The sequence below is a fragment of the Miniopterus schreibersii genome (genome assembly GCF_964146895.1).
Source record: "Miniopterus schreibersii genome assembly, chromosome: 7".
NCBI classification, from domain to species: domain Eukaryota; kingdom Metazoa; phylum Chordata; class Mammalia; order Chiroptera; family Miniopteridae; genus Miniopterus; species Miniopterus schreibersii.
Genome location: NC_138108.1, coordinates 56,463,256 through 56,482,122, shown reverse-complemented (window position 1 = coordinate 56,482,122; position 18,867 = coordinate 56,463,256). Strand labels below are relative to the sequence as shown.

Below are 18,867 nucleotides of genomic sequence, written 5' to 3'. Positions count from 1 at the left end.
ACAAAAATGGAATACAAACTGTAACAAATCTAATTGTATTACAAATGAGTAACAAAACTACAGTGAAGGAAGTGGGGGGAAAAACAACTAATTCAAGTTATTTTGGAAAATGGTATTTTGACTAGAAGGCTATAAGCAAAAATAACTGTACACAAAATACTTTTCTGTAAGTCTCAAATCATTTCAAAATGAAGTTTAAAAACAATGTATGTTGAATTAATCAATTCAGAAGAGGTAAAAAAAGAGTGCTTTGGTGGATCTATAAGCCACTGGCCAGTAGAGAAGCCAGACAAGGACAAGTTCAGGGTCAGCAAAGAACAGCTTCAACGGTACCTGCCTGCAACCTGGAAGAAGTTGCTGAATCGGTGTCAACTGTGTGAAATAGGGCAATATTCAGATTGGGGCTCAGCTCATTGTAACTAGGAGGATTTATGAGATAAAGTAGGAATTGGGAGGTCCAGGGAAAAAAAACTGGACAAACCTATGGGAATAAAGTGCCAATTCCTTCTATTTTCTAATTGTCTCTAAAGTGGGGGAAACGTAATTCAAATGAGGGAGGGAAAAAACTCAACTTACACTGCTGTAAAGGTTCTTCAGATTCTTGGTTCTGTCATAATCCACTGTTTCCAGCACTGTCGTATATTTGTCCTTAGTCTGATGATAATTTTCTTTATATCTCACCTACAGGTGAAAAAACTGGGTTATTCTTTTCTGCTGTTTGAAAATATGTAAAGACAAATGAAGGCTCGTTTTGGAAGTGAAGACAAGCAAGACGCACCTCACTGGCATTGATGCCGCTTTGAAGAGCAGTCACGTAAAGCGGTGTGTCTGTGACCACACTAAAATTTTGCAGATTGTCTTTACTTGCTGCCGTGTATTGTAGCTGTGAAGAAAAACAAAAGTCATCTAAAATGGTAAGACCCGGGTTTGCAGTCAGACTTAGCCGTTTGCGCCCTTATTTTTAGTCTGGGTTTCTGCTTTACGCTCCTGTGTTGCCCTGCAGATTTTGTGCAGCTGTCAAAACTAATAGTTTCCCTTTACCAAGAGTGAGGTCTGGACCTTTGCCGGACCCCTTCCTCACTTTGCTGTCTATCCTGTGCCTGTACCCCACCCCGGACGGCAGCCCCTCAATTTCCACATTCCGTTAGTCTGCCCTATCAGAGCTGAGCCATATGCTGGGAGATTTTCCACATATCTATTTTTAAAAAAAATTTTTTTTCTTCTTCAGAGCTTATCTACCTATGGTCAAAGCATGCATTTGCATTCTAGTATCTACAAGTTAACCTGATTAACTAAGGCATTGATACTCGAGAGTAGTTTACTGCGAAACACTTCCCAGGTAACTTTCTGTTAGAAATGTCTAATGCTTTAAACTACTGAAAGACTGACACTGGGAAGGTTCGGCACCAGAGCAGGCCACCAGGAGAAGTTTTACTGGGCAGTGGACCTTTGGTCTCCTTTGATCATGCCCTGTTAGAGCAGCTTTCTCTGCCTGGGCACAGGGACAGCCTTGCTAATACCCCACTGAGAGCACCATGGATTCCACGGATCCACAGAGAATTAGTCCTTCTAGGAAGATTGGCTCACCTGACTCTGAAGGTCGTATGATTTCTTGGCTTGGAGGATCTGGGGTGTATCCCAAACATAGCATCCGATGCCTTTCAGCCAATTCAAGTCATCCTTATACACATTCTGCCAGAAAGAAGAAACGGTGAAAGATATAGGCACTCAGTGAATTTACAACTGAACGTTTTGATGATTTCTTATTAGCTCTTGGCTGTGCTTGGTGCTTAGTGGTCATAGGGTTGGCTTCTCCACAGCTGGGAGGTCTTCAATGCTCTGGCCTAAAGGAGCTTAGGAGGAGAGCAATAGCTAAGTTTTAGTCTAGTGTTAAACGGACTAAATATTGAACATAGGTGTCCATGGTTCATAGGGAATTCATACACCAAAAGTGGATATTCACGCCGCCTTGTGTTGAAAAGCAGAGGGTTCGTGAATACAGGGATTATTAGAGCAGGAGGGGCCAGGCAGGGCTGGGTGAAACCTGTAAGTAAGGTAAGCCGCAGGAAAGACATACATCACTCAGGATCTCCTGGGCGTTGCGGGCCAGGAGAACACTGGGTTCTTCTGGAAGAGAGGTCCACTGGTGGAAGTAGTGTCGGTACTCCAGGTCACTGAGGATGTACTGGCACTTCTTGGCCAGCACGTGATTCATCATATCGTTGGGGATATGAATATTTGCTTTGGTGTCCTCATAATGTTTTCTGTAGTTCAACTAAAGAATGATATTTTTTAAAGACAAAAAGAAGAAAGGAAAATGTAAATTATCCACATCAATCTCTTAGAGTCTTATTTCCAGTCCAGATCAGTGCCTTTAGAATAGACTAAGGTTAAACAAGTGATACTATAATATATTATTTTTAAAAAATTCCCATCCTTTTAAAGCACAGGGAGAATAGTGACCTTGTTGTCAAATACGGAGCCCTCCCTGCGTGTTTGGCAGCGAAGGACAGAGGGAATGGGAGGGGGCACTCAAAGTCGTCCAAGACGAGCAGCTAAGTGGCAGGTGGGGGGAGTCTCAAGAGGGACTCATTCCTCACCACGCCAGCCCCGCTAACCTCGAACAAAGGGCAGATCAGAAACACAGTTACAGTGAACGCTGCTCACCGCGCTCCTCATCTTCTGGAAATCCAGGCAGTGAACCACACCGGGGAACTCGCTGATTTCTTTTCCAGCCAGGTAGTGACCCTTCTGCTTCTCAAATGTCTCTTTGTATTTAAGCTGTGAAATAGGTACAACATTGAGAACCACTGGGATTTTCCAACCAGCCCTCGCTCCCCAACAAAGACTCTCAAATCTATGAGAGGAAAAAAGTCCTACTGACCTCACTGTTCACATAGTCAGCATGCTTGGCTCCAACAATGGGGATGTAGCGTTCATCCAAGGTGTAGCCATAGGCCTTGGTTCCCTCCCATGCCCCTTTATACAGTATCTAGAACAAAGAAATGTGTGTCGACAAAAGTTTGCTTTCAGATGCCACTAAAAAGAAGGTGGTAAAATCAAGGTAAATTATTTATGTTTAAAGGCAAGGCTTAAATCTTTGTTTACAGCCGTCAGTGTGCCTACCTAAGAACAAGGTAGAGCCTTTTGGCTTGTCGCAAACAAAATCTACAAACAAATAAAATCTACGAACTCTGAGGCATTTTATAACAGAGGTTAACTATATTTACAGTTCTAATAAAAGTGAAAACAAGTTTGCTCCTAGGGAGAGAATCACCGAAGATTGCATCCCACTGAGATTAAACACATGAATACCACTTGCACACATACACTGTCCTTTAAATTAGCCGAATTGAAATAGGAGGGCAAGTCCTCCATTCGTTGGCTGGAGGTGTTTGTACATGACCGCCTTCTGTACAAGGACAGAAGAGGGACCAGCCTTTTCTGCCTTTTTTCTGACGGTGGTTGCTCAGTCCTGTGTGCACCTGGAGTTGGTACAGCACATGGTACATTATTATCTGTCTATTTATTGTTTATCTGTTCCTCTCACTTATATGAACTCCTGAACGGCTTGTGTCATTTGAGCTTTAGCTCCTCAGTGCCTCCTACAGTGCCTGGCACATCACAGCAGCTCAAAAAATACCAGCTGAATAAATGCTACCTGCTCTGAACAATATGCTACTTTTAATAAACAAGACTAAATACAATAGAAGTAATAGATCCCCTTTATAAATTCATTTGTTCACAAAATCATCCAAGAATATGAATACTGACAAGAGCTTAAAATTAGGAACTCAGTTGTATATCACATAAATAGAACTTACGGTACTGTAGAGTTTTTCCATGTCTTTGGAGTGAGTGATATATGGTGTCTCCGGAGTAAATGTATACTTGCCCTTTATTAGTTTATTAAACGTTTCTTTATATTTTATCTAAGGAGAGAAAACAAAACAAAACATTTGATTACTATAAATATATATTTAAAGTTTCATAGGATCTACCTAGCAAGAAAATAATCAGACTACATTTAGAGATTAAGATGAACTAATGGACTAGAGATTAAAAGGAACTAATTTCAGTCCATTCAGCTAATATAATAGAATCACTTGGACAAAAATATGAATATTATCTAAAAGTGGGCACAATTATACCACCTACTAGTGGCTTTTAGGACATTCTCCCCCAAAGATTATCTTATAATCTCTCCCCCCTTCAATTTTTTTATAAGCCAATCTGTTCAATGAAACACAACTAGCTCCCCAGTCTATGTGCCTCATTATACACAAAGCAAACTTACATCACTTTGATTGACTGAGTTAATCTTGGCCAAAACAACCTCTGGAGGATCTTCCACACTTGTAAAGTTAGGATAGTTGTCGAGAGCAGCTTTCTTATATTTCACCTGCGAAGAAATAGAGATGATGAAGACAGGTGTCCCCCTAGAGAGTACCTCTCCCCACAAGGCAGGTAAAGAGGCCAGGCATTAGGTAAGAATAACAGGCTTTGTGTACCTGATTCACCATCTCTTGGTTTTTAGTAACCCTCACATGCTCCACAGAATCCAGGGGGATCCAGCCAATGCCTCGGAGCCACTCCAAGTCAGCTTTGTACACATTCTGAGAGCAGGAAGAAAGAGATAATTCAGGGAAGAATGACCCAGACACAGGGTTACAGACAGCAGATTAAAAACATTTTTTTCAGCTTTTAAAGGATTTTCGATCTCTTGTAGCTATTGTCTCCTTGATTCAATCGTGATTTCATCTGTACACCTGAGAAATATTTCTTGAACCTCTTACTATGAATGAAGCTCTGTGCTAAGTGCTTTGAAGGAATAAGTATAAAGAAGGAGTCAAGGTATAGAGAGAAATTATTTACAAAGTGGAAAGTGGTAAGTGCTGTGAGAGCAAGACCACTCCAGTGCTATGGGAGATAAGGGCAGGGAGCTGGTGTTTTCAGCCGTGAGCATAAACAAAGGTTTTTACCAAGGAGGTTATAATTTTAGATGAACTCAGTATATTTAGTTATATAGAAATATGTGGGACATTTAAAATAAAGAAAATTACACAAGTAAATGCTCATGGACTGTAGGGTAGGGGGAAGCAACCTTCTAGTCAAGCCTGCCTCTACACTTCGAAACCTAGCTCCTGGATTCTCCCAGCCCACCCGCACCAAATGAAGAGTAACGAATCTTATTTAAGTTCCACAGTGGTCTTTCTGCTGCAGCAACCTGTGAGGTGGGGCGTTCAAGTTCAGCACCTGCACTACAGGCAGCCCTTTACTCCGTTTCTGTTTTGGTAGTGATGAGAAGACCTACCTGAGCATGATGCCGATGCATCGTGTTTCTGTTCCCTACGGACTGCTGGTGTCAGGTAGAGATCTTGATTCGGGCCTCAGGACAAGGCGGCCTCGGTAATATTCTCTCCCCTAGCTTTACCAAAGCTCGGCATGAGAAATTCTGGGCCCTCATGCGGCTCATGAGTATTTTGCATTCTTTTTGAGTTTTTTTGATTCCTTGCAAGCAACTACTTCATAAATGCCTTGAATAATGAGATGCTGGGCAAAGCAAGAATGGGGCATTCCCAGGGCCTTGACTACTCTATCATGCAATGTTGTCAAAATCCCAACTCAATCTCAATTCCCGCCCAAGCCAATTATTATTTTAAATCAGTTGATAATTTTTCATGCCAATGTGAGAGAGGAGTTGCTAATGTGATGGTACAAAAGCAGCAGATTCAAAAAACACCTGACTTTGAAATTTATTCAGAAATGCAGCCAGTAGGCAACGCTTTCACTCAATCACTGCTCCTGAGCTTTCTCTACATCACATCCAGCTCCAATTCCTTCGGGGAACAAGCTAAATATTTACGGCCCCAACTACCGGAATGCTACTTACAATTCTGAGAGTGTGCAGTATGTTTCGAGATAATTAAGAAACAAGTCACTTACATCGCTCTGTAGGTCATAGGCCTTCCTGGCCTGAATAACATCGTTTTGGTCAGGATGACAAGTCCACTGGTGCAGGTAATTGCGGTAATCAATATCACTGATGAGGGACTGCCCCTGCTTGGCGGCCAACACGGACACCGTGTCCGCAGGTATGTTGATCTTGGCCTTTGTTTTATGATAGTCCTCCTTGTACAGTCTGTCATTCTGAATCTGGCCCGCATGCTCAAACCACACCAGGTGAGGGTCATCTCTCATGTTTGAAACACCAACGTAGTGACCTTTTTGCTTCACGTGCTCAGCTTTGTATTTCAGCTGGTAGGAGGAAGCACAGAGATGCAGTCCATCAGCTTCGATAAGCACACAGGGCAAAAGGGGCTTTGGACATCAGCAAATCCAGGCCCCCAGCTTTTTGTGTCACACCCCCTACCCAGAGAATAAATAACAAAGATATTAAAGTAAATAAATATTAAAAATATCAACTTAAAAATGGAAAAAAAAAGACATTTGTTTTCTAATTCTGGCAATATTTTATTTGAAGGCCTAGAGGACTCAGGAAACTCAGGGAATAGAAGAAAAAGCAAGATGGTGATGGATGTGAACCAGGCTTATTGTGGTGATTGTTTCGCAATGTATGCAAATATCAAATCATTATGTTGTACAACCGAAACTAATATAATGCTATATGTCAATTTTACCTCAATTAAAAAAAATAAATAAGAAAAAGTAAAGAACTCAAACAATAGCCTATAAAGAAGCCAAGAGGGAGGGTCAAAACTCCCAAAGCCCATGGAGAAAGGACCAGAAGGGAGCAGGCACTCCCACCATCCCCATGCCTGGCCAGGCTTGCTGAGCCGACAAAGGACACTCCACGGTGCTATGTCTTAGCATAACCGGGTTGTCCCACATGCAAGGTCCAGCCTTTGCAAAGCGCACTCATAGCAGGATGAATTACCTCGCTCTGAACATCACTGGAGTGATGCGCATGAACAAACGGCACAGCATCCGGAGGCAAAATGTAACCTGTGGCTTTTTGTTTCTCCCAGCCTTCCTTGTAGAGGTACTAGAAGACAGAGGGCACAGCAAAGGGTTAAACTGAGGCGTGAGAATGGAGGGATAACAGACATCGCCGACAGTCATGTTATGGTCCTCCATGCCCCCATAAAGTCCCAGGCATCTGGGTAGAAGCCATACCTGGTCCAGTATCCGGGCTGCCTCCTGGGCCGTGTGCAGCAGGGGCGTTTCTGTGAGGGTGTACTTTGATTTGGTGTCATTCCAATCTTTCCGGTATTTAATCTGGAAAAGAGAGGCAAGGGGTAAGTTACTTGATGTTAAGAAAACCATAATGTAAGCGAGCCAGCATCAGCAATCTCTCTCAGTGATTACAATCTGTATCTCAGGCAATGACTGCATGCAGAGTGTAAGTAGGCAGGAAAGCTTTGGAAATGGAAATGACATCTTTGTGATGGGGCAATTTTAGAACAACAGCCGTGTACTTACATCATTTAGGATCTCACCACTTTGTTTCGCTGTCACATAATCAACTCTGTCATCCACAGGAGTAAAGTTCAGAGTTTCGACTTTCGTGCGATATTTACTCTATGGGAAAGAAAATATTGTTTAGACAGTTGTAGTCCCTGGTCCCGTGTGAGCTGAGGGAGATATGCTAAATTTAAGGATCCTTTTTTACTAGGAGCATAGAGCACCATATTTGAATGGCATCTTCTTGGCAACTTGGCTTTATTCTTAGCATTTTATTTTTTTAACAAATGGCTTGGCTTCTTGTACCTCCCACAGATTTTAAAGTAGCAGGTTGCTTAGCTCCCATAGCTGTGTAATGTATCATTATATATATTATCTGTAGCATAACTCAATACATCTTTTTTTCAGCTGGACAAACTTCTCTCAACTATTTTCCTATTGTTGTCAAAAGAAGTTTTTGATATATACATTTCCAAGCATAATGAGTGTACTGGATATTCTGCTTTGGATGTGGTTCTATAGGGTCAGAGCAACAACACAGGGTTATTTTGGGAAAATGTATGCCTGGCTTAAATGGCAGCAATTGAAATTGTTTAAATTGTTGATAGGGACTGACTAAATTTTGACTTGTGTATTTTTTTTATTTTAATTCTCACCTGATGATATGTTTAGAGAGAGGAAGGTGAAGAGAGAGAAAGAGAGAGAGAGACAGAGAGAAACATCAGTCAGTTGCTTCCTGTACACGCCCTGACTGGGGATCGAATCCAAAACCTTTTGGTACATGGGACAGTGCTCCAACCAACTGAGCTACCCAGCTAAGGCTTGTGTATTTTTGTTCAGTCTTTCAATAAATGTAACAAATGGCAGGATAAAATGCTGGAATACCTCACTGAAGATATCCCCAGCATATTTGGCGTGATTGACGGAAACAGAATCATTGGGCATCCATCCGATCCCACGCAACCATTCCAAGTCGGCCTTGTAGACAGCCTATGAAAACAATACCAGGATAAAGTCAGCAACCCCAGCCACAAGTCCTGTTTATTCTGTCCATTGGCCTGATGGAGAAAGACAACTCAAGAACGATATACTCAAGCAGCCGGGCAGGTAACATAAGTAAATTAATTAGGAGGCCAGATGGTATGACAAACTGAGGGACATATTTTCTATTTAAAAGGGATCAGCTTCAGTTCAGCTAGAGGTTATTGTTATCAGGGCTAACGCACATTCAGAGCTTCATCCTCTGATTTTTCAAGAGAAATAGAAAATCCTGGATCTGTACACAAAATTTCCTGGCCTAAAAACCCTGGCAATTTAATTCAAAAGTTATAAACACTGTGTCAACTACAAAAGCCTATCTATGCCTACACCCTGTCCTTGGGCTGCCAATATTTTACTTATGATATAAACTTCTGTTGCTACTTAAATTCTATAGAAATAATATTTTCACCATAATTGCCCTTACCCTGTAACAGTAAAGAACTATATTCACATTACCATTTATTTCTTGACACAAAGTCTAGATCCTTTATGGTTTTGGTGATTTTGATACCATACTATAAAGTAGAACTAAAACCTAATTCTTGGCTGTATTAAGACATGGAGTTCAGATACAAAGCTTAATGACACAAACTTTCGGGGAGTCATGGCAAAATATAGAAGAGCTCATCCTAAACTGCAGGCCACTCACATCGCTTTGCAGTTCGTAGGCCTTTTTGGCCTGAATCACATCGTTCTGGTCGGGCAGGCAGGTCCACTGGTGCAAGCGGTGGCGGTAATCAATGTCGCTGACCAGTGTCTGGCAATTTTTAGAATGCAAGATGGAAAGCATATCCACGGGGCTCTGGAACTTAGTCTTCCACTTGGCCCACTGCAGCCGATACTCCCGTTCATTCTGAAGCTTGCCAGCTATGAGGGCCCAGCGGATCCTGTTGTCGTCCCTGGCTGTGAGGGTGCCCACGTAGTGGCCTTTCTGCTTCTCATGGTCAAGCTTGTACTTATACTGGAGATGCAAAAACAAAGCAGATGGATCACAGTTTCTACTCTTGATGCACCTAGGGCATTCGCTTAAAACGCTGAGAGGTTAAACCAGGCCATACTTACGTCACTGGCGATCTCCCTGGAAGCCTTGGCAGCCTGTATAGGGATGGCATCCAGCCGTATGTCGCAGTTCATCTTCACTTCATCCCAACCTTCACGGTAAATTTTCTGAAGGGAACAAAATATATTGTTCCAGGTTCAAACTTACCAATAACTCCAAAGGCTCACGTACAATTATTATCAGAGGGTGCAGTTTTGAAACCCGGGCCAGTTAAAGGAAAGAGAATAGGTGCAAGAACCATTCTGCACCATGGTACTGAAATACAAAATCGTGTCTGGAATCCAAATGTCTGGGCCTGACCAGGCTCTTTCCTTTTCATTTGAATAATAGCTTCCATGTGGTTGTAAGTGGTTTATGTAAAAGAGTTTAGTTGCTTCTTGTATTGGTAGCTTTGGGATAAATTTAAGTGCATTAATGGGCTACTATTGAATTTCTTGAATTGAATAATTCGATTTATTTAATGTTTAAATTTGACTCAGTTTTGTAAAATTATAAACTTTTTTACATTTGTGGGGATTTCCCCACAATGTGGTTTCTTAGATCTTATGGGACTGATGATGCATATTGTTTGGGAAAGTTAGATGTTCCTGCTGAAGTACAATTGCATGTTAATAGCCATTTTTTAAAAAAAGTGTAACGTCTTTTTGTTTGTAAAGAAGTTAATAAAGGGAGTGACTGGTTTACAGACAACTTTAAAAATATATGTTCATATTTAAATAGGCACAGTCTGTATTGACAATGTCACAAAGACTCAGAAATAACAGTAATTTAAATGTATAATTTAGAAGACATGCCAATAAGGATGGGATCTTGAACAGTGAAGAAAGGAGAGGTGAATTTCAATTACTGATAAGTTCATGGCCTTTGCATACCTGAAATATGAGTGGTCAGATAAATTTTGTTTTTGCAAGTATTGATAAGTTTTGTAAGAATTTCCATTCAAGTTTTTGTATGAATTTGGGTGATCCTATTTTAACAATTGATTGTTTTATGTACAAAAGAAAAAACATTCTCCAATTTAAATGTATTATACTAGAAAATATTCAATTTAAACTTGTCATTGTTATTTTTAATTTTTTTGTTTTCTGTTTATTTCATTTTATTACATATATTATTACATTATTTTTCTTATTTCTTACTTTTTGTTTGCATATGTGGTCAAATATATTTTTTATTTGAACTAAAAAAAAAGTCTGGCTTGAGGCCAAACTTCTTTACCTACTAACCGCGAGAATGAACATGGGCAAATGCCTTAATTTTTAAGTTTCAACCTTCCTATTTGATTAAAAAAAAAAATAATAACCATATTTTACTCATGTGGTTAGTGTGAAGATTAAATGAATCAATTTAACATGAATTTGCTTGGTTGCTTATAAAATTGTATACAAATATTCTAGCAATTTTGTGCTTTCTAAATGATGGAAAGAGTTTTAAATAGTGGATTTTATAAAGATTCTAATAATGATGACACTATGTGTAAAGAAAATGTACATTTTGGTTAACATGCAAACAGGATGTTTGATTTCTTCCTAAACACAAGCCGTTCTCATTATTATCTAAATATCTAAAGTTAATAACTTTACTTTTGGCACAGTTTCAAATATTAGTCTTGCTTATATCATCATATCAATGGTAGGGTGATGGCTATTTCCAGCTGAGAAATTCATCAGGCAAAAGAGACACCATGAGACTTTCCAGAATTTTCCTGCCAAAGATGCTTCTGGATGAAATGTAGAGCTGACTGCCTCTCCACCGGTCACTTCACAAGCATGCACTGCACCACAATACTGATTCCAGTCCGAAAAAAATATATCACAGTCCTAAAATTTTGGTGTTTTTTTCCAAATCCTTGGAAAAATTAGCTTCCAAGTGACTATTGTAATAGAGTTGATGGTGCAGTTTGGCACGTGGTGAGGAATCTTTTCTTGGCAAGTTCCTTCTCCCACACTGATTTTTTTTTTTTTTTGAAAGATTCAAAGTTTCAAACCATGGTGAATTGCACTAAGGTAGTATCTTTCTAAGATCATACTTATTCTACACACAAGAAACCTCTGAAATCCATGAAGGCGGTACCTTCTTGAACATTGCTGAGTTGTGCAGTTAGCCACATAGCTAAATTCTCCCATTTTATTGAACAGATTTTTAAGCTGATGTCCTTGTGTCTCTCAGGCATATAATGATTTATTCTGCAAATAATGATAATTTTACCTTTTTTCTTTCCAAAATGTACCTCTTATTCTTACTCTTATTTAATTAACTTGGCTCGTATGAGAAGCTTGCTCAGCTAGAACTTTCAGCACAATGACAGTCATTTTATTCCTGACTTGAATGAGAAGTTCAGTTACTGAGGATGAGGCTGGCCTCGGATTTGAGATTTAGTCTTGCAGTCACGTCAAGAAAATGCTCATTTATTCTTTTTTTGCTGAGTCTTGGTTTTAAAACAAAAGAACAGATATTGTATTTTGTTACATGCCTTTTCAAATCTATTAAAGGAGCATATGATTTTTCTCTTTTGTTCTGTTACATTATTAGATTCCTGGATATGGAACCCTCTTGAAGGTCCTGGATGAACCCTAGTTGCTTGTGTCACATATTTATGTACAACTGAATTTCATGTGTTCATATTTTATTTAAGATCTTCCTCATTATTATTGGTCTAGTTTTCATTTGTGAAACTATTTGGACAAGTTTTGGTAATTGTGATGGCTTTTTTTCTTTCATTGGGCTCTATGGTAGGGTGGTTTTTTTTAAGTTTTGAAATAATTCTTTTGTGAAATAATCTAGGTGACCCTGGCATTTGAGAGGAGAAATGAAAGTCTTTAATAGCACTATTAATTTCTTGCTATATGTTTTTATTCTTTTTCTGGGGTTAATTTTGGTAATTTCCTACAAAATTCCCTAGAGTCCAGGTTTTAAAATTAATCTGCAAACTTTTGCAAAGAATTCTCATATTTTGAGTTCATCTGCCTCTGTCATTAATTCCCCTTTCTTGTTTGTGGGTCCCTTCATTCCTCTTTCATCTTTCTTGGCCTAATTCCCTTCTCCCTTTTATCATGTTGATACTGGCTCACCAGTAACTGACCCTGCCCAGTGACCCCGAGCCAGGGATCTGCTCCTTTCCTCACTCCGGGTCCAAGGCTGATGGTGGGAAGTCTTCCCTGCCTTCACCAGTCCATCTTCTCTCCTTGGGCTATGAAAGTTCCACTGGTGATACTGCAGCACCAACTGAGTGACTTTCTAAACAAAAGGGAGTCTGTCACAGTACTTACATTGCTCACATTGAGAGCATTGGCTCTGGCGAGATTAATTTCTGGAGTATCTGGCATTATGTGGATCGAAGTTTTATCTTTGTCCCAAACTTCTCTGTACTTTGGCTATGGAAAGAACCGATAATAACAAAATTACTTTGTAATTTGTAATTTTGCTAGTTACAGTGCACAACTTTTCTAATCCAAAATCATTTCATAATAAGGTACAAACTTCTAGAGTCTTTTCACATAAGTTACTCAAATTTGATATGAAATCTGTATTAATGTCATTTATTAATACTTTGAGTTTTTATTTAAAATTAATAAGTAATAATAAAACGACCCTGTCAGCATTACTTATTACAATCTTCATTATCATCCATATTATTATTAGATTACCAGGTTAATTATTTCATTTCTTTGTAACACTAACCTAATTTTATTATAGAGAAAAGGGTGACTTACAATGCTAATATTTTCAGCATTTGACTTAGCAAGGACAACTTCCGGCGTGTCAACGATACTTGTGTACTTGAGGTTCACCACAGGTGTCCGATAGACACTGTCTCGTAGGATCTCCTGGGCATTTTTGACTCTCAGGACTTCGGGAGACCCTTCAGGCATCCAGCCAATGCCACGCAACCACTCCAAGTCAGCCTTGTAGATGGCCTGGGAAAGAACACAAAGTTAGCTAGAAACAAGTTTTTTTTTTTAACAAACTCACTGTAGTAAAATAGGGAAACAATTTTGTATGTTATATTTTATCTTCCACAAACAATAAGAGGCGAGCACTGTCCTGACAACATGATTTCTCATACTCAGCAGTGTTCTGTTCTGCCTGTTTCCTGGGCCGGGGGCCTATGTTTGGGCGCCTACGCACATTTTCAAAAGCCGAAAGATCCGTGGAAGGAGCTCTCAGTGTGGGGGAGGCAAGGAAAATTTTTGAAGAAGGTTAGGCAATCGTCACACTCATCAACGTGGACTTTAAAAGCAATGATAATGGGCTCTCAAGTACATCCTCCACAAGGCCGCCAGAAGGACCTTTTCAAAATACACAGTTCACATCTGGCGTCACAATGTTCTCCCACCCTGTGGCTTCCCGTTGGTCTTAGGATAAAGCTCAATCCCTTCCCAGGGACGAGACGGTAAGGGGGGTGCAGCACCATTCCTGCCCCGTCCTCCGGCCTCATCTTGGGGTGCTTCCCTTCAGCCGGTGCAATCCACCCACACTGGCCGCCTTTCTGTCCGTGGTTTGCACACAGCCCCTCTGCCTATGTGGCTCATTCTGCAGGAATGTCCCCAGGGTCCTCTTCACAGAGCCACCTCCTACTCCTTCATGTCCCACTGAAGCAGCACCCCCTTAGGCGGGCTTTCCCAGTGCTCACGGGCCAGGGATCGCTCCTCAGCCACCTCACTGCGGCTAATACCCTAATTAACGTCTATTCCTTTATCAGTGCGAGCTCCCTGATGCTTCCTAACGCCGGGACTTGGTCTTACCCCTTCTTCTTTATTCACAGTTGTGTCTTTAGTGCTTAGCACAGTGCTTGGCACATCGTGTGTTTAATAAACATTTCTAAAAGGTAGTTAAAGATCCAGTCCCTACCCTAGCTCCACAATTTTGATCTCAACTGGATTTTCTTTTTTCAAGATAGCACCTCCCTTTGAATTGGGATTTTCATTTTCTTGGTTATCTAAACCTGTTTCCCAGACATAGGTAGGCGGTTAACCATATCAAATTGCTTTATATTAAATGCCAATTATTAATTTTATTTAAAAAACATGGTGTCCTTCATAGGTGATATTTTAATAATTAGTTAATAAGATACAAATCCTAGGCTAAAAAAGGTGGTAAGAGGAGAGGAAAATGTAGGAAAGTGTCCACCTTAATGAAGGATGAGAGTATATGCTTTAGTGTGTAAAGTCTGATAGGTATCGGAGTTCAGAAGGAAGGGTTCTCCGAGAGGATTACATGCACATTTTGAGATTTCCCTTCCTCATTCGCTAAGGACTTGATGGCCCCGCATGCCCAGTGCACGGATGCGTTCAGAAAACGGCCTGCACCCACCAGCTGGCAATCCGCTTCCAGTGGTGGGCACGCTTTCCTGCAGGCAGCTCACTCATTACAGCAGAGCATCTCTGGAAGCTTAGGGCAACCAAGTTTGCATCGCTAAAAAAAGGCATCCCTTCTACAGAAAACATGAATAGCCTGAGCTAATCCACCTCTTCCAAAGCATCGAATGGACATAAAATATGAGCGAATCTAAAAGCACTTTAGGTAAATTAACGAAACGCCAGGTTGTGAGGAACAAGTTAAGGGAAACCAGTGAGTCTGGTCCATGCTGCTAACCTTTGAAATTAATTTCCCGGAAGACAGGCCTGTCCTTATTTAATACATAGTTGAAAAACCTGGATAATTCTTGCCAAAGTTTAAGAAAAACTACAAACACTGCACATGTTAAAAAATCTATAGAAAAATTATGAAAATGAAAGCTTAACAATGAAAATGAAAACTTTCTGAATAAACCCAGCAGTGAGGTAGGCAGTTAATAAGCTTGGTAAGATACTGAAGAGAAGTGCTTATGTAGGGAGAGTTGTGTTTTCCCAAGCATCAGAAGGAGAGACCAGGCAAAGCTGTGGAAGGTTTCCTTCCTGGGGGACAGCTCACCCCTCAGGCACCTGGCTTGGTGCTCCCCTCACAAGCCCACACTTACATCACTCTGCAGGTCATATGCTTGCCTGGCGTGGATCACATCATTCTGGTCTGGAAGGCAAGACCACTGGTGCAGGTACTGGCGATAGTCCACATTGCTTGCTAGCGCCTGGCCTTCTTTGGCAGCACTGATGGATACCATGTCCCCCGGGATGGAGATCTTGGCCTTGTGGTCATTGTAGGCCTTTTTGTACAGCCTGTCACTCTGCATCTTCAACACATTTGCTGCCCAAGCCAGTTTAGGGTCTTCCTTGGCACTGTTACATCCAATATAGTGGCCTTTCTGTTTCTCATAAGCAGTTTTATATAGATACTGGTGGGTGTAAACAGAAGAAAGAAGAGTCATTTTTTCAAACTCAAATTTTTCTAGTCATTCAGTTCAAAATAGCTCCACTCCCTTAGATTTCTATTTCTGGGGCACTGTGAACACCTCTTAGGGAAGAATACTGTGAACATCTCGAAGGCCAGAACTGTGCTTCCAGATTATTCTCCAATACAGGCTTGTCCAGTGTTTCCCAAACTTTAGTAATTGTTTGGCACCCTCACAGGTTTTGCCACAAACATGTACCAAATGTACTTCATACTTTAAGTCAACTTGATTCTTTGTTTAAATAAACTTATATTTAAAGTGTAAACTTACTTAAATTTTTATTTTAAAATTTGTAATTCTATCTAAAGAGGAGAAAACCAGTATTTTTCTAGCACACATTGAAACAAATATATACCATTTAAAAAATGCTTGTTTATGTGTTGCAGAAAATAGTACAGGAACCCCCTATGCATGCAGCACATTGAGAAACAACAGAATTATTTTTACCCATAAATCTCTAAGTGCTTTTAAATGAACTTATATTGAGAAGATATTGAAAGGAAAATTAAAATCTGTGCTTAAACATAAGAAGAACAGAACTAAGCAGAGATGCATGAGGATTATCAAATTGTTATAAAGTTGTTCTTGAATTTGGGATTTTAGAACAAGATACTAGCCCGGCCAGCATGGCTCAGCAGTTGAGCATTGACCTATGATCCAGGAGATCTTCGATTACCAGTCAGGGGCTTACAGGAGGCAGTCGATCAATGATTTTCTCATCATTGATGTTTCTCTCTCTCTCTCCCTTCCCTTCCTCTAAAATCAATAAAGATATATTTAAAATTTAAAAATTAAAAATAAAGCAAGACACTAATAACAATGACCTCTATTTTACTTAAATATAATACCTGGGGAAATAAGTTAAAGCTTAGTACAGTATTAATTTCCTTTGTGCCTACTAGTTAGTGCTTGTTAAAGCTGGGCAAAGAGGAGCTCTTACATCACTGGCAATGTCCCTGGAAGCCTTGGCATGCTGGATCCCAATGGCATCTGCTCGCAGGTCGTAACCGGTCATCTTAACGTCTTCCCAAGCTTGCTGATAGTGTTTCTGCAAATGGAAATTGCAATGCCGCAGTCAATATGAAGAGGGAGCTACTGAATAAGAGTTACCAATGTGTTCAAGAACACGTTAACAGTTACACTGAAAATTATTCTCCCCTTAAGATTTAAAAAATAGGCTGATTTCATATTGAACTTAAGTTCCAACAGATTTTTAATGAAATTTAGTAAAGTTCTCTCTAATAACATTTTTTAAAGAATGCAATTGAGACAGCAAATCATGTGAAAATGAGAAAAATATGTATGTATATAAGGAAATATCAATGATGAACCACTAAAAAGAGATCTAAATATTACTATACATTCACATGTACATTTATGTTGTGTTTTGGCGAAACCACAGCATTTTTCTTTCCAACAACGATAAAGACACACATCTCTGTATTTTAAGTACACACACACACACACACACACACACACACACACACATCATTAGCTAAAAGACTAGAAGTAAAAGGAATGGTAGGGAAATGCCTTTTGCTAAACTCTCTCTGGAGCATTTTGCCAAAAGTTAGGCAGAGAGCATTGTGTGAAGCAAGCGGGTGTGTGGCGTCTTACATTGCTGATCTGGAGGGCGTTGATTTTGGACTGCAGCATCACTGGGGTGTCGGCTGGCACATTCACATTAGCCTTCTCTTTGTCCCAGGCCTCGCGATACAGTGGCTGGTAAGAATGAAAAACAAAGGATGATTGACTAGTAAATAAGTCAAATACCGCATGAATAAAATTATAGGGACAATTAAAAATTCTCTTTGAAGGTTCTCCTATGTAAATATAAATCACAATTTGTTTTTATTTAGAAAGTGCCAATAATGACTTCAACAAGTGGAATACATTCATGTGTAATATAATATAAATGCAAAGTGAGTCAGAAACACAGTAGTAACATAATTCTTTTGCATTTACTCACATGTAATTGTCAGACAGTTAAACCCACATTGCAGGTAACTATGATATTCCATATTGCTAAAAATGTCCTGGCTCTCTTAACTAAAATAACTATCATAATGTCTAATGTTTCTGCCTCTAGACTTTTCAACTTATTTTATGATTGAATACCAAAAAAAAGTGGCAGTTTTGTGATTATGGTATTAACTGGTTGACCTGTATTATAGGCAAGGTCTTAAAATGTGTTCAAAGTATACATCAGAGCCTGTGAAACATGAAGATGCCCAACTCTTATATTGACCAAAGAGTTATCTAAGCAAATGAACTGTGGCTACTGTTAATTGACTGACCATATAAGATTCTATCTGGATACATGTATCTTCAAGATTCTGATGCTGGTATTAGCAGTTTAAAGTTCACAGCTTACCTCACTGATCTGTAGAGCATTGGTTTTTGCCAGAATGACTTCAGGCGTATCAGCAATGCTGGTGAATTTGAGGGCCTCAGGCTTTGTACGATACAGTTTTTCATTGAGGAGATCTTGAGCATTCTTCACTCTCACCACTTCCACAGAACCCTCTGGCAACCATCCGATACCCTTCAACCACTCCAGGTCTGACTTGTACACATTCTACATGAAGGAGAGGACCACAGAGGGCAGAAGAGTCAAATTTGTACTAGGGCACAACGCCAGCATGTGGCTGCACATGATCTCTATTGAAATCAGCTTGGTGGCCAATCCCATTAAATTCAAGGATCAGCATTAAAAGTTAACATTTGGGTGTGATGTCTCTGGCACACATCTCTGGGAGAAGTTCACGGTATCTATCCTACAGGAATTGGAGCAGGGCTGACAAGTGGTACTTGGGGAATGACAGACAGCAATGCCATAAAATACAAGGTTGAGCTTCTGTGCTCACCACTTGAAATCTGACTTTTATGTACGACTGGGAATATCATCTGTAGGAATTTAGGGGGAGAAAAGGTCCTTAGAAGCATGTATAATGAGAAAAAATACATATCTATATCTGTATACGCCTTTCTCTCTATATAAAATATGATATAT

General features: G+C 40.0%; 1 protein-coding gene across 33 annotated transcripts in view; it reads right to left on the bottom strand.

Annotated features, from left to right (window-relative positions):
* NEB (nebulin) overlaps positions 1–18,867 on the bottom strand; it is a 184,050-nt gene that overhangs the window by 63,197 nt on the left and 101,986 nt on the right. For all 33 annotated transcript variants that reach the window (XM_081141650.1, XM_081141676.1, XM_081141667.1 and 30 more), the window contains exons 79-100: positions 18,229–18,432; positions 17,472–17,576; positions 16,795–16,902; positions 15,486–15,797; positions 13,240–13,443; positions 12,796–12,900; positions 9,529–9,633; positions 9,116–9,427; positions 8,311–8,415; positions 7,444–7,542; positions 7,138–7,239; positions 6,899–7,006; positions 5,947–6,258; positions 4,512–4,616; positions 4,298–4,402; positions 3,825–3,932; positions 2,885–2,992; positions 2,668–2,781; positions 2,078–2,275; positions 1,588–1,692; positions 779–883; positions 577–681 (exon numbers count right to left, since the gene is read on the bottom strand). In XM_081141650.1, the coding sequence (XP_080997776.1) occupies positions 577–681; positions 779–883; positions 1,588–1,692; positions 2,078–2,275; positions 2,668–2,781; positions 2,885–2,992; positions 3,825–3,932; positions 4,298–4,402; positions 4,512–4,616; positions 5,947–6,258; positions 6,899–7,006; positions 7,138–7,239; positions 7,444–7,542; positions 8,311–8,415; positions 9,116–9,427; positions 9,529–9,633; positions 12,796–12,900; positions 13,240–13,443; positions 15,486–15,797; positions 16,795–16,902; positions 17,472–17,576; positions 18,229–18,432 (3,234 nt within the window). The remainder of the gene's footprint in view (positions 1–576; positions 682–778; positions 884–1,587; positions 1,693–2,077; positions 2,276–2,667; positions 2,782–2,884; positions 2,993–3,824; positions 3,933–4,297; positions 4,403–4,511; positions 4,617–5,946; positions 6,259–6,898; positions 7,007–7,137; positions 7,240–7,443; positions 7,543–8,310; positions 8,416–9,115; positions 9,428–9,528; positions 9,634–12,795; positions 12,901–13,239; positions 13,444–15,485; positions 15,798–16,794; positions 16,903–17,471; positions 17,577–18,228; positions 18,433–18,867) is intronic.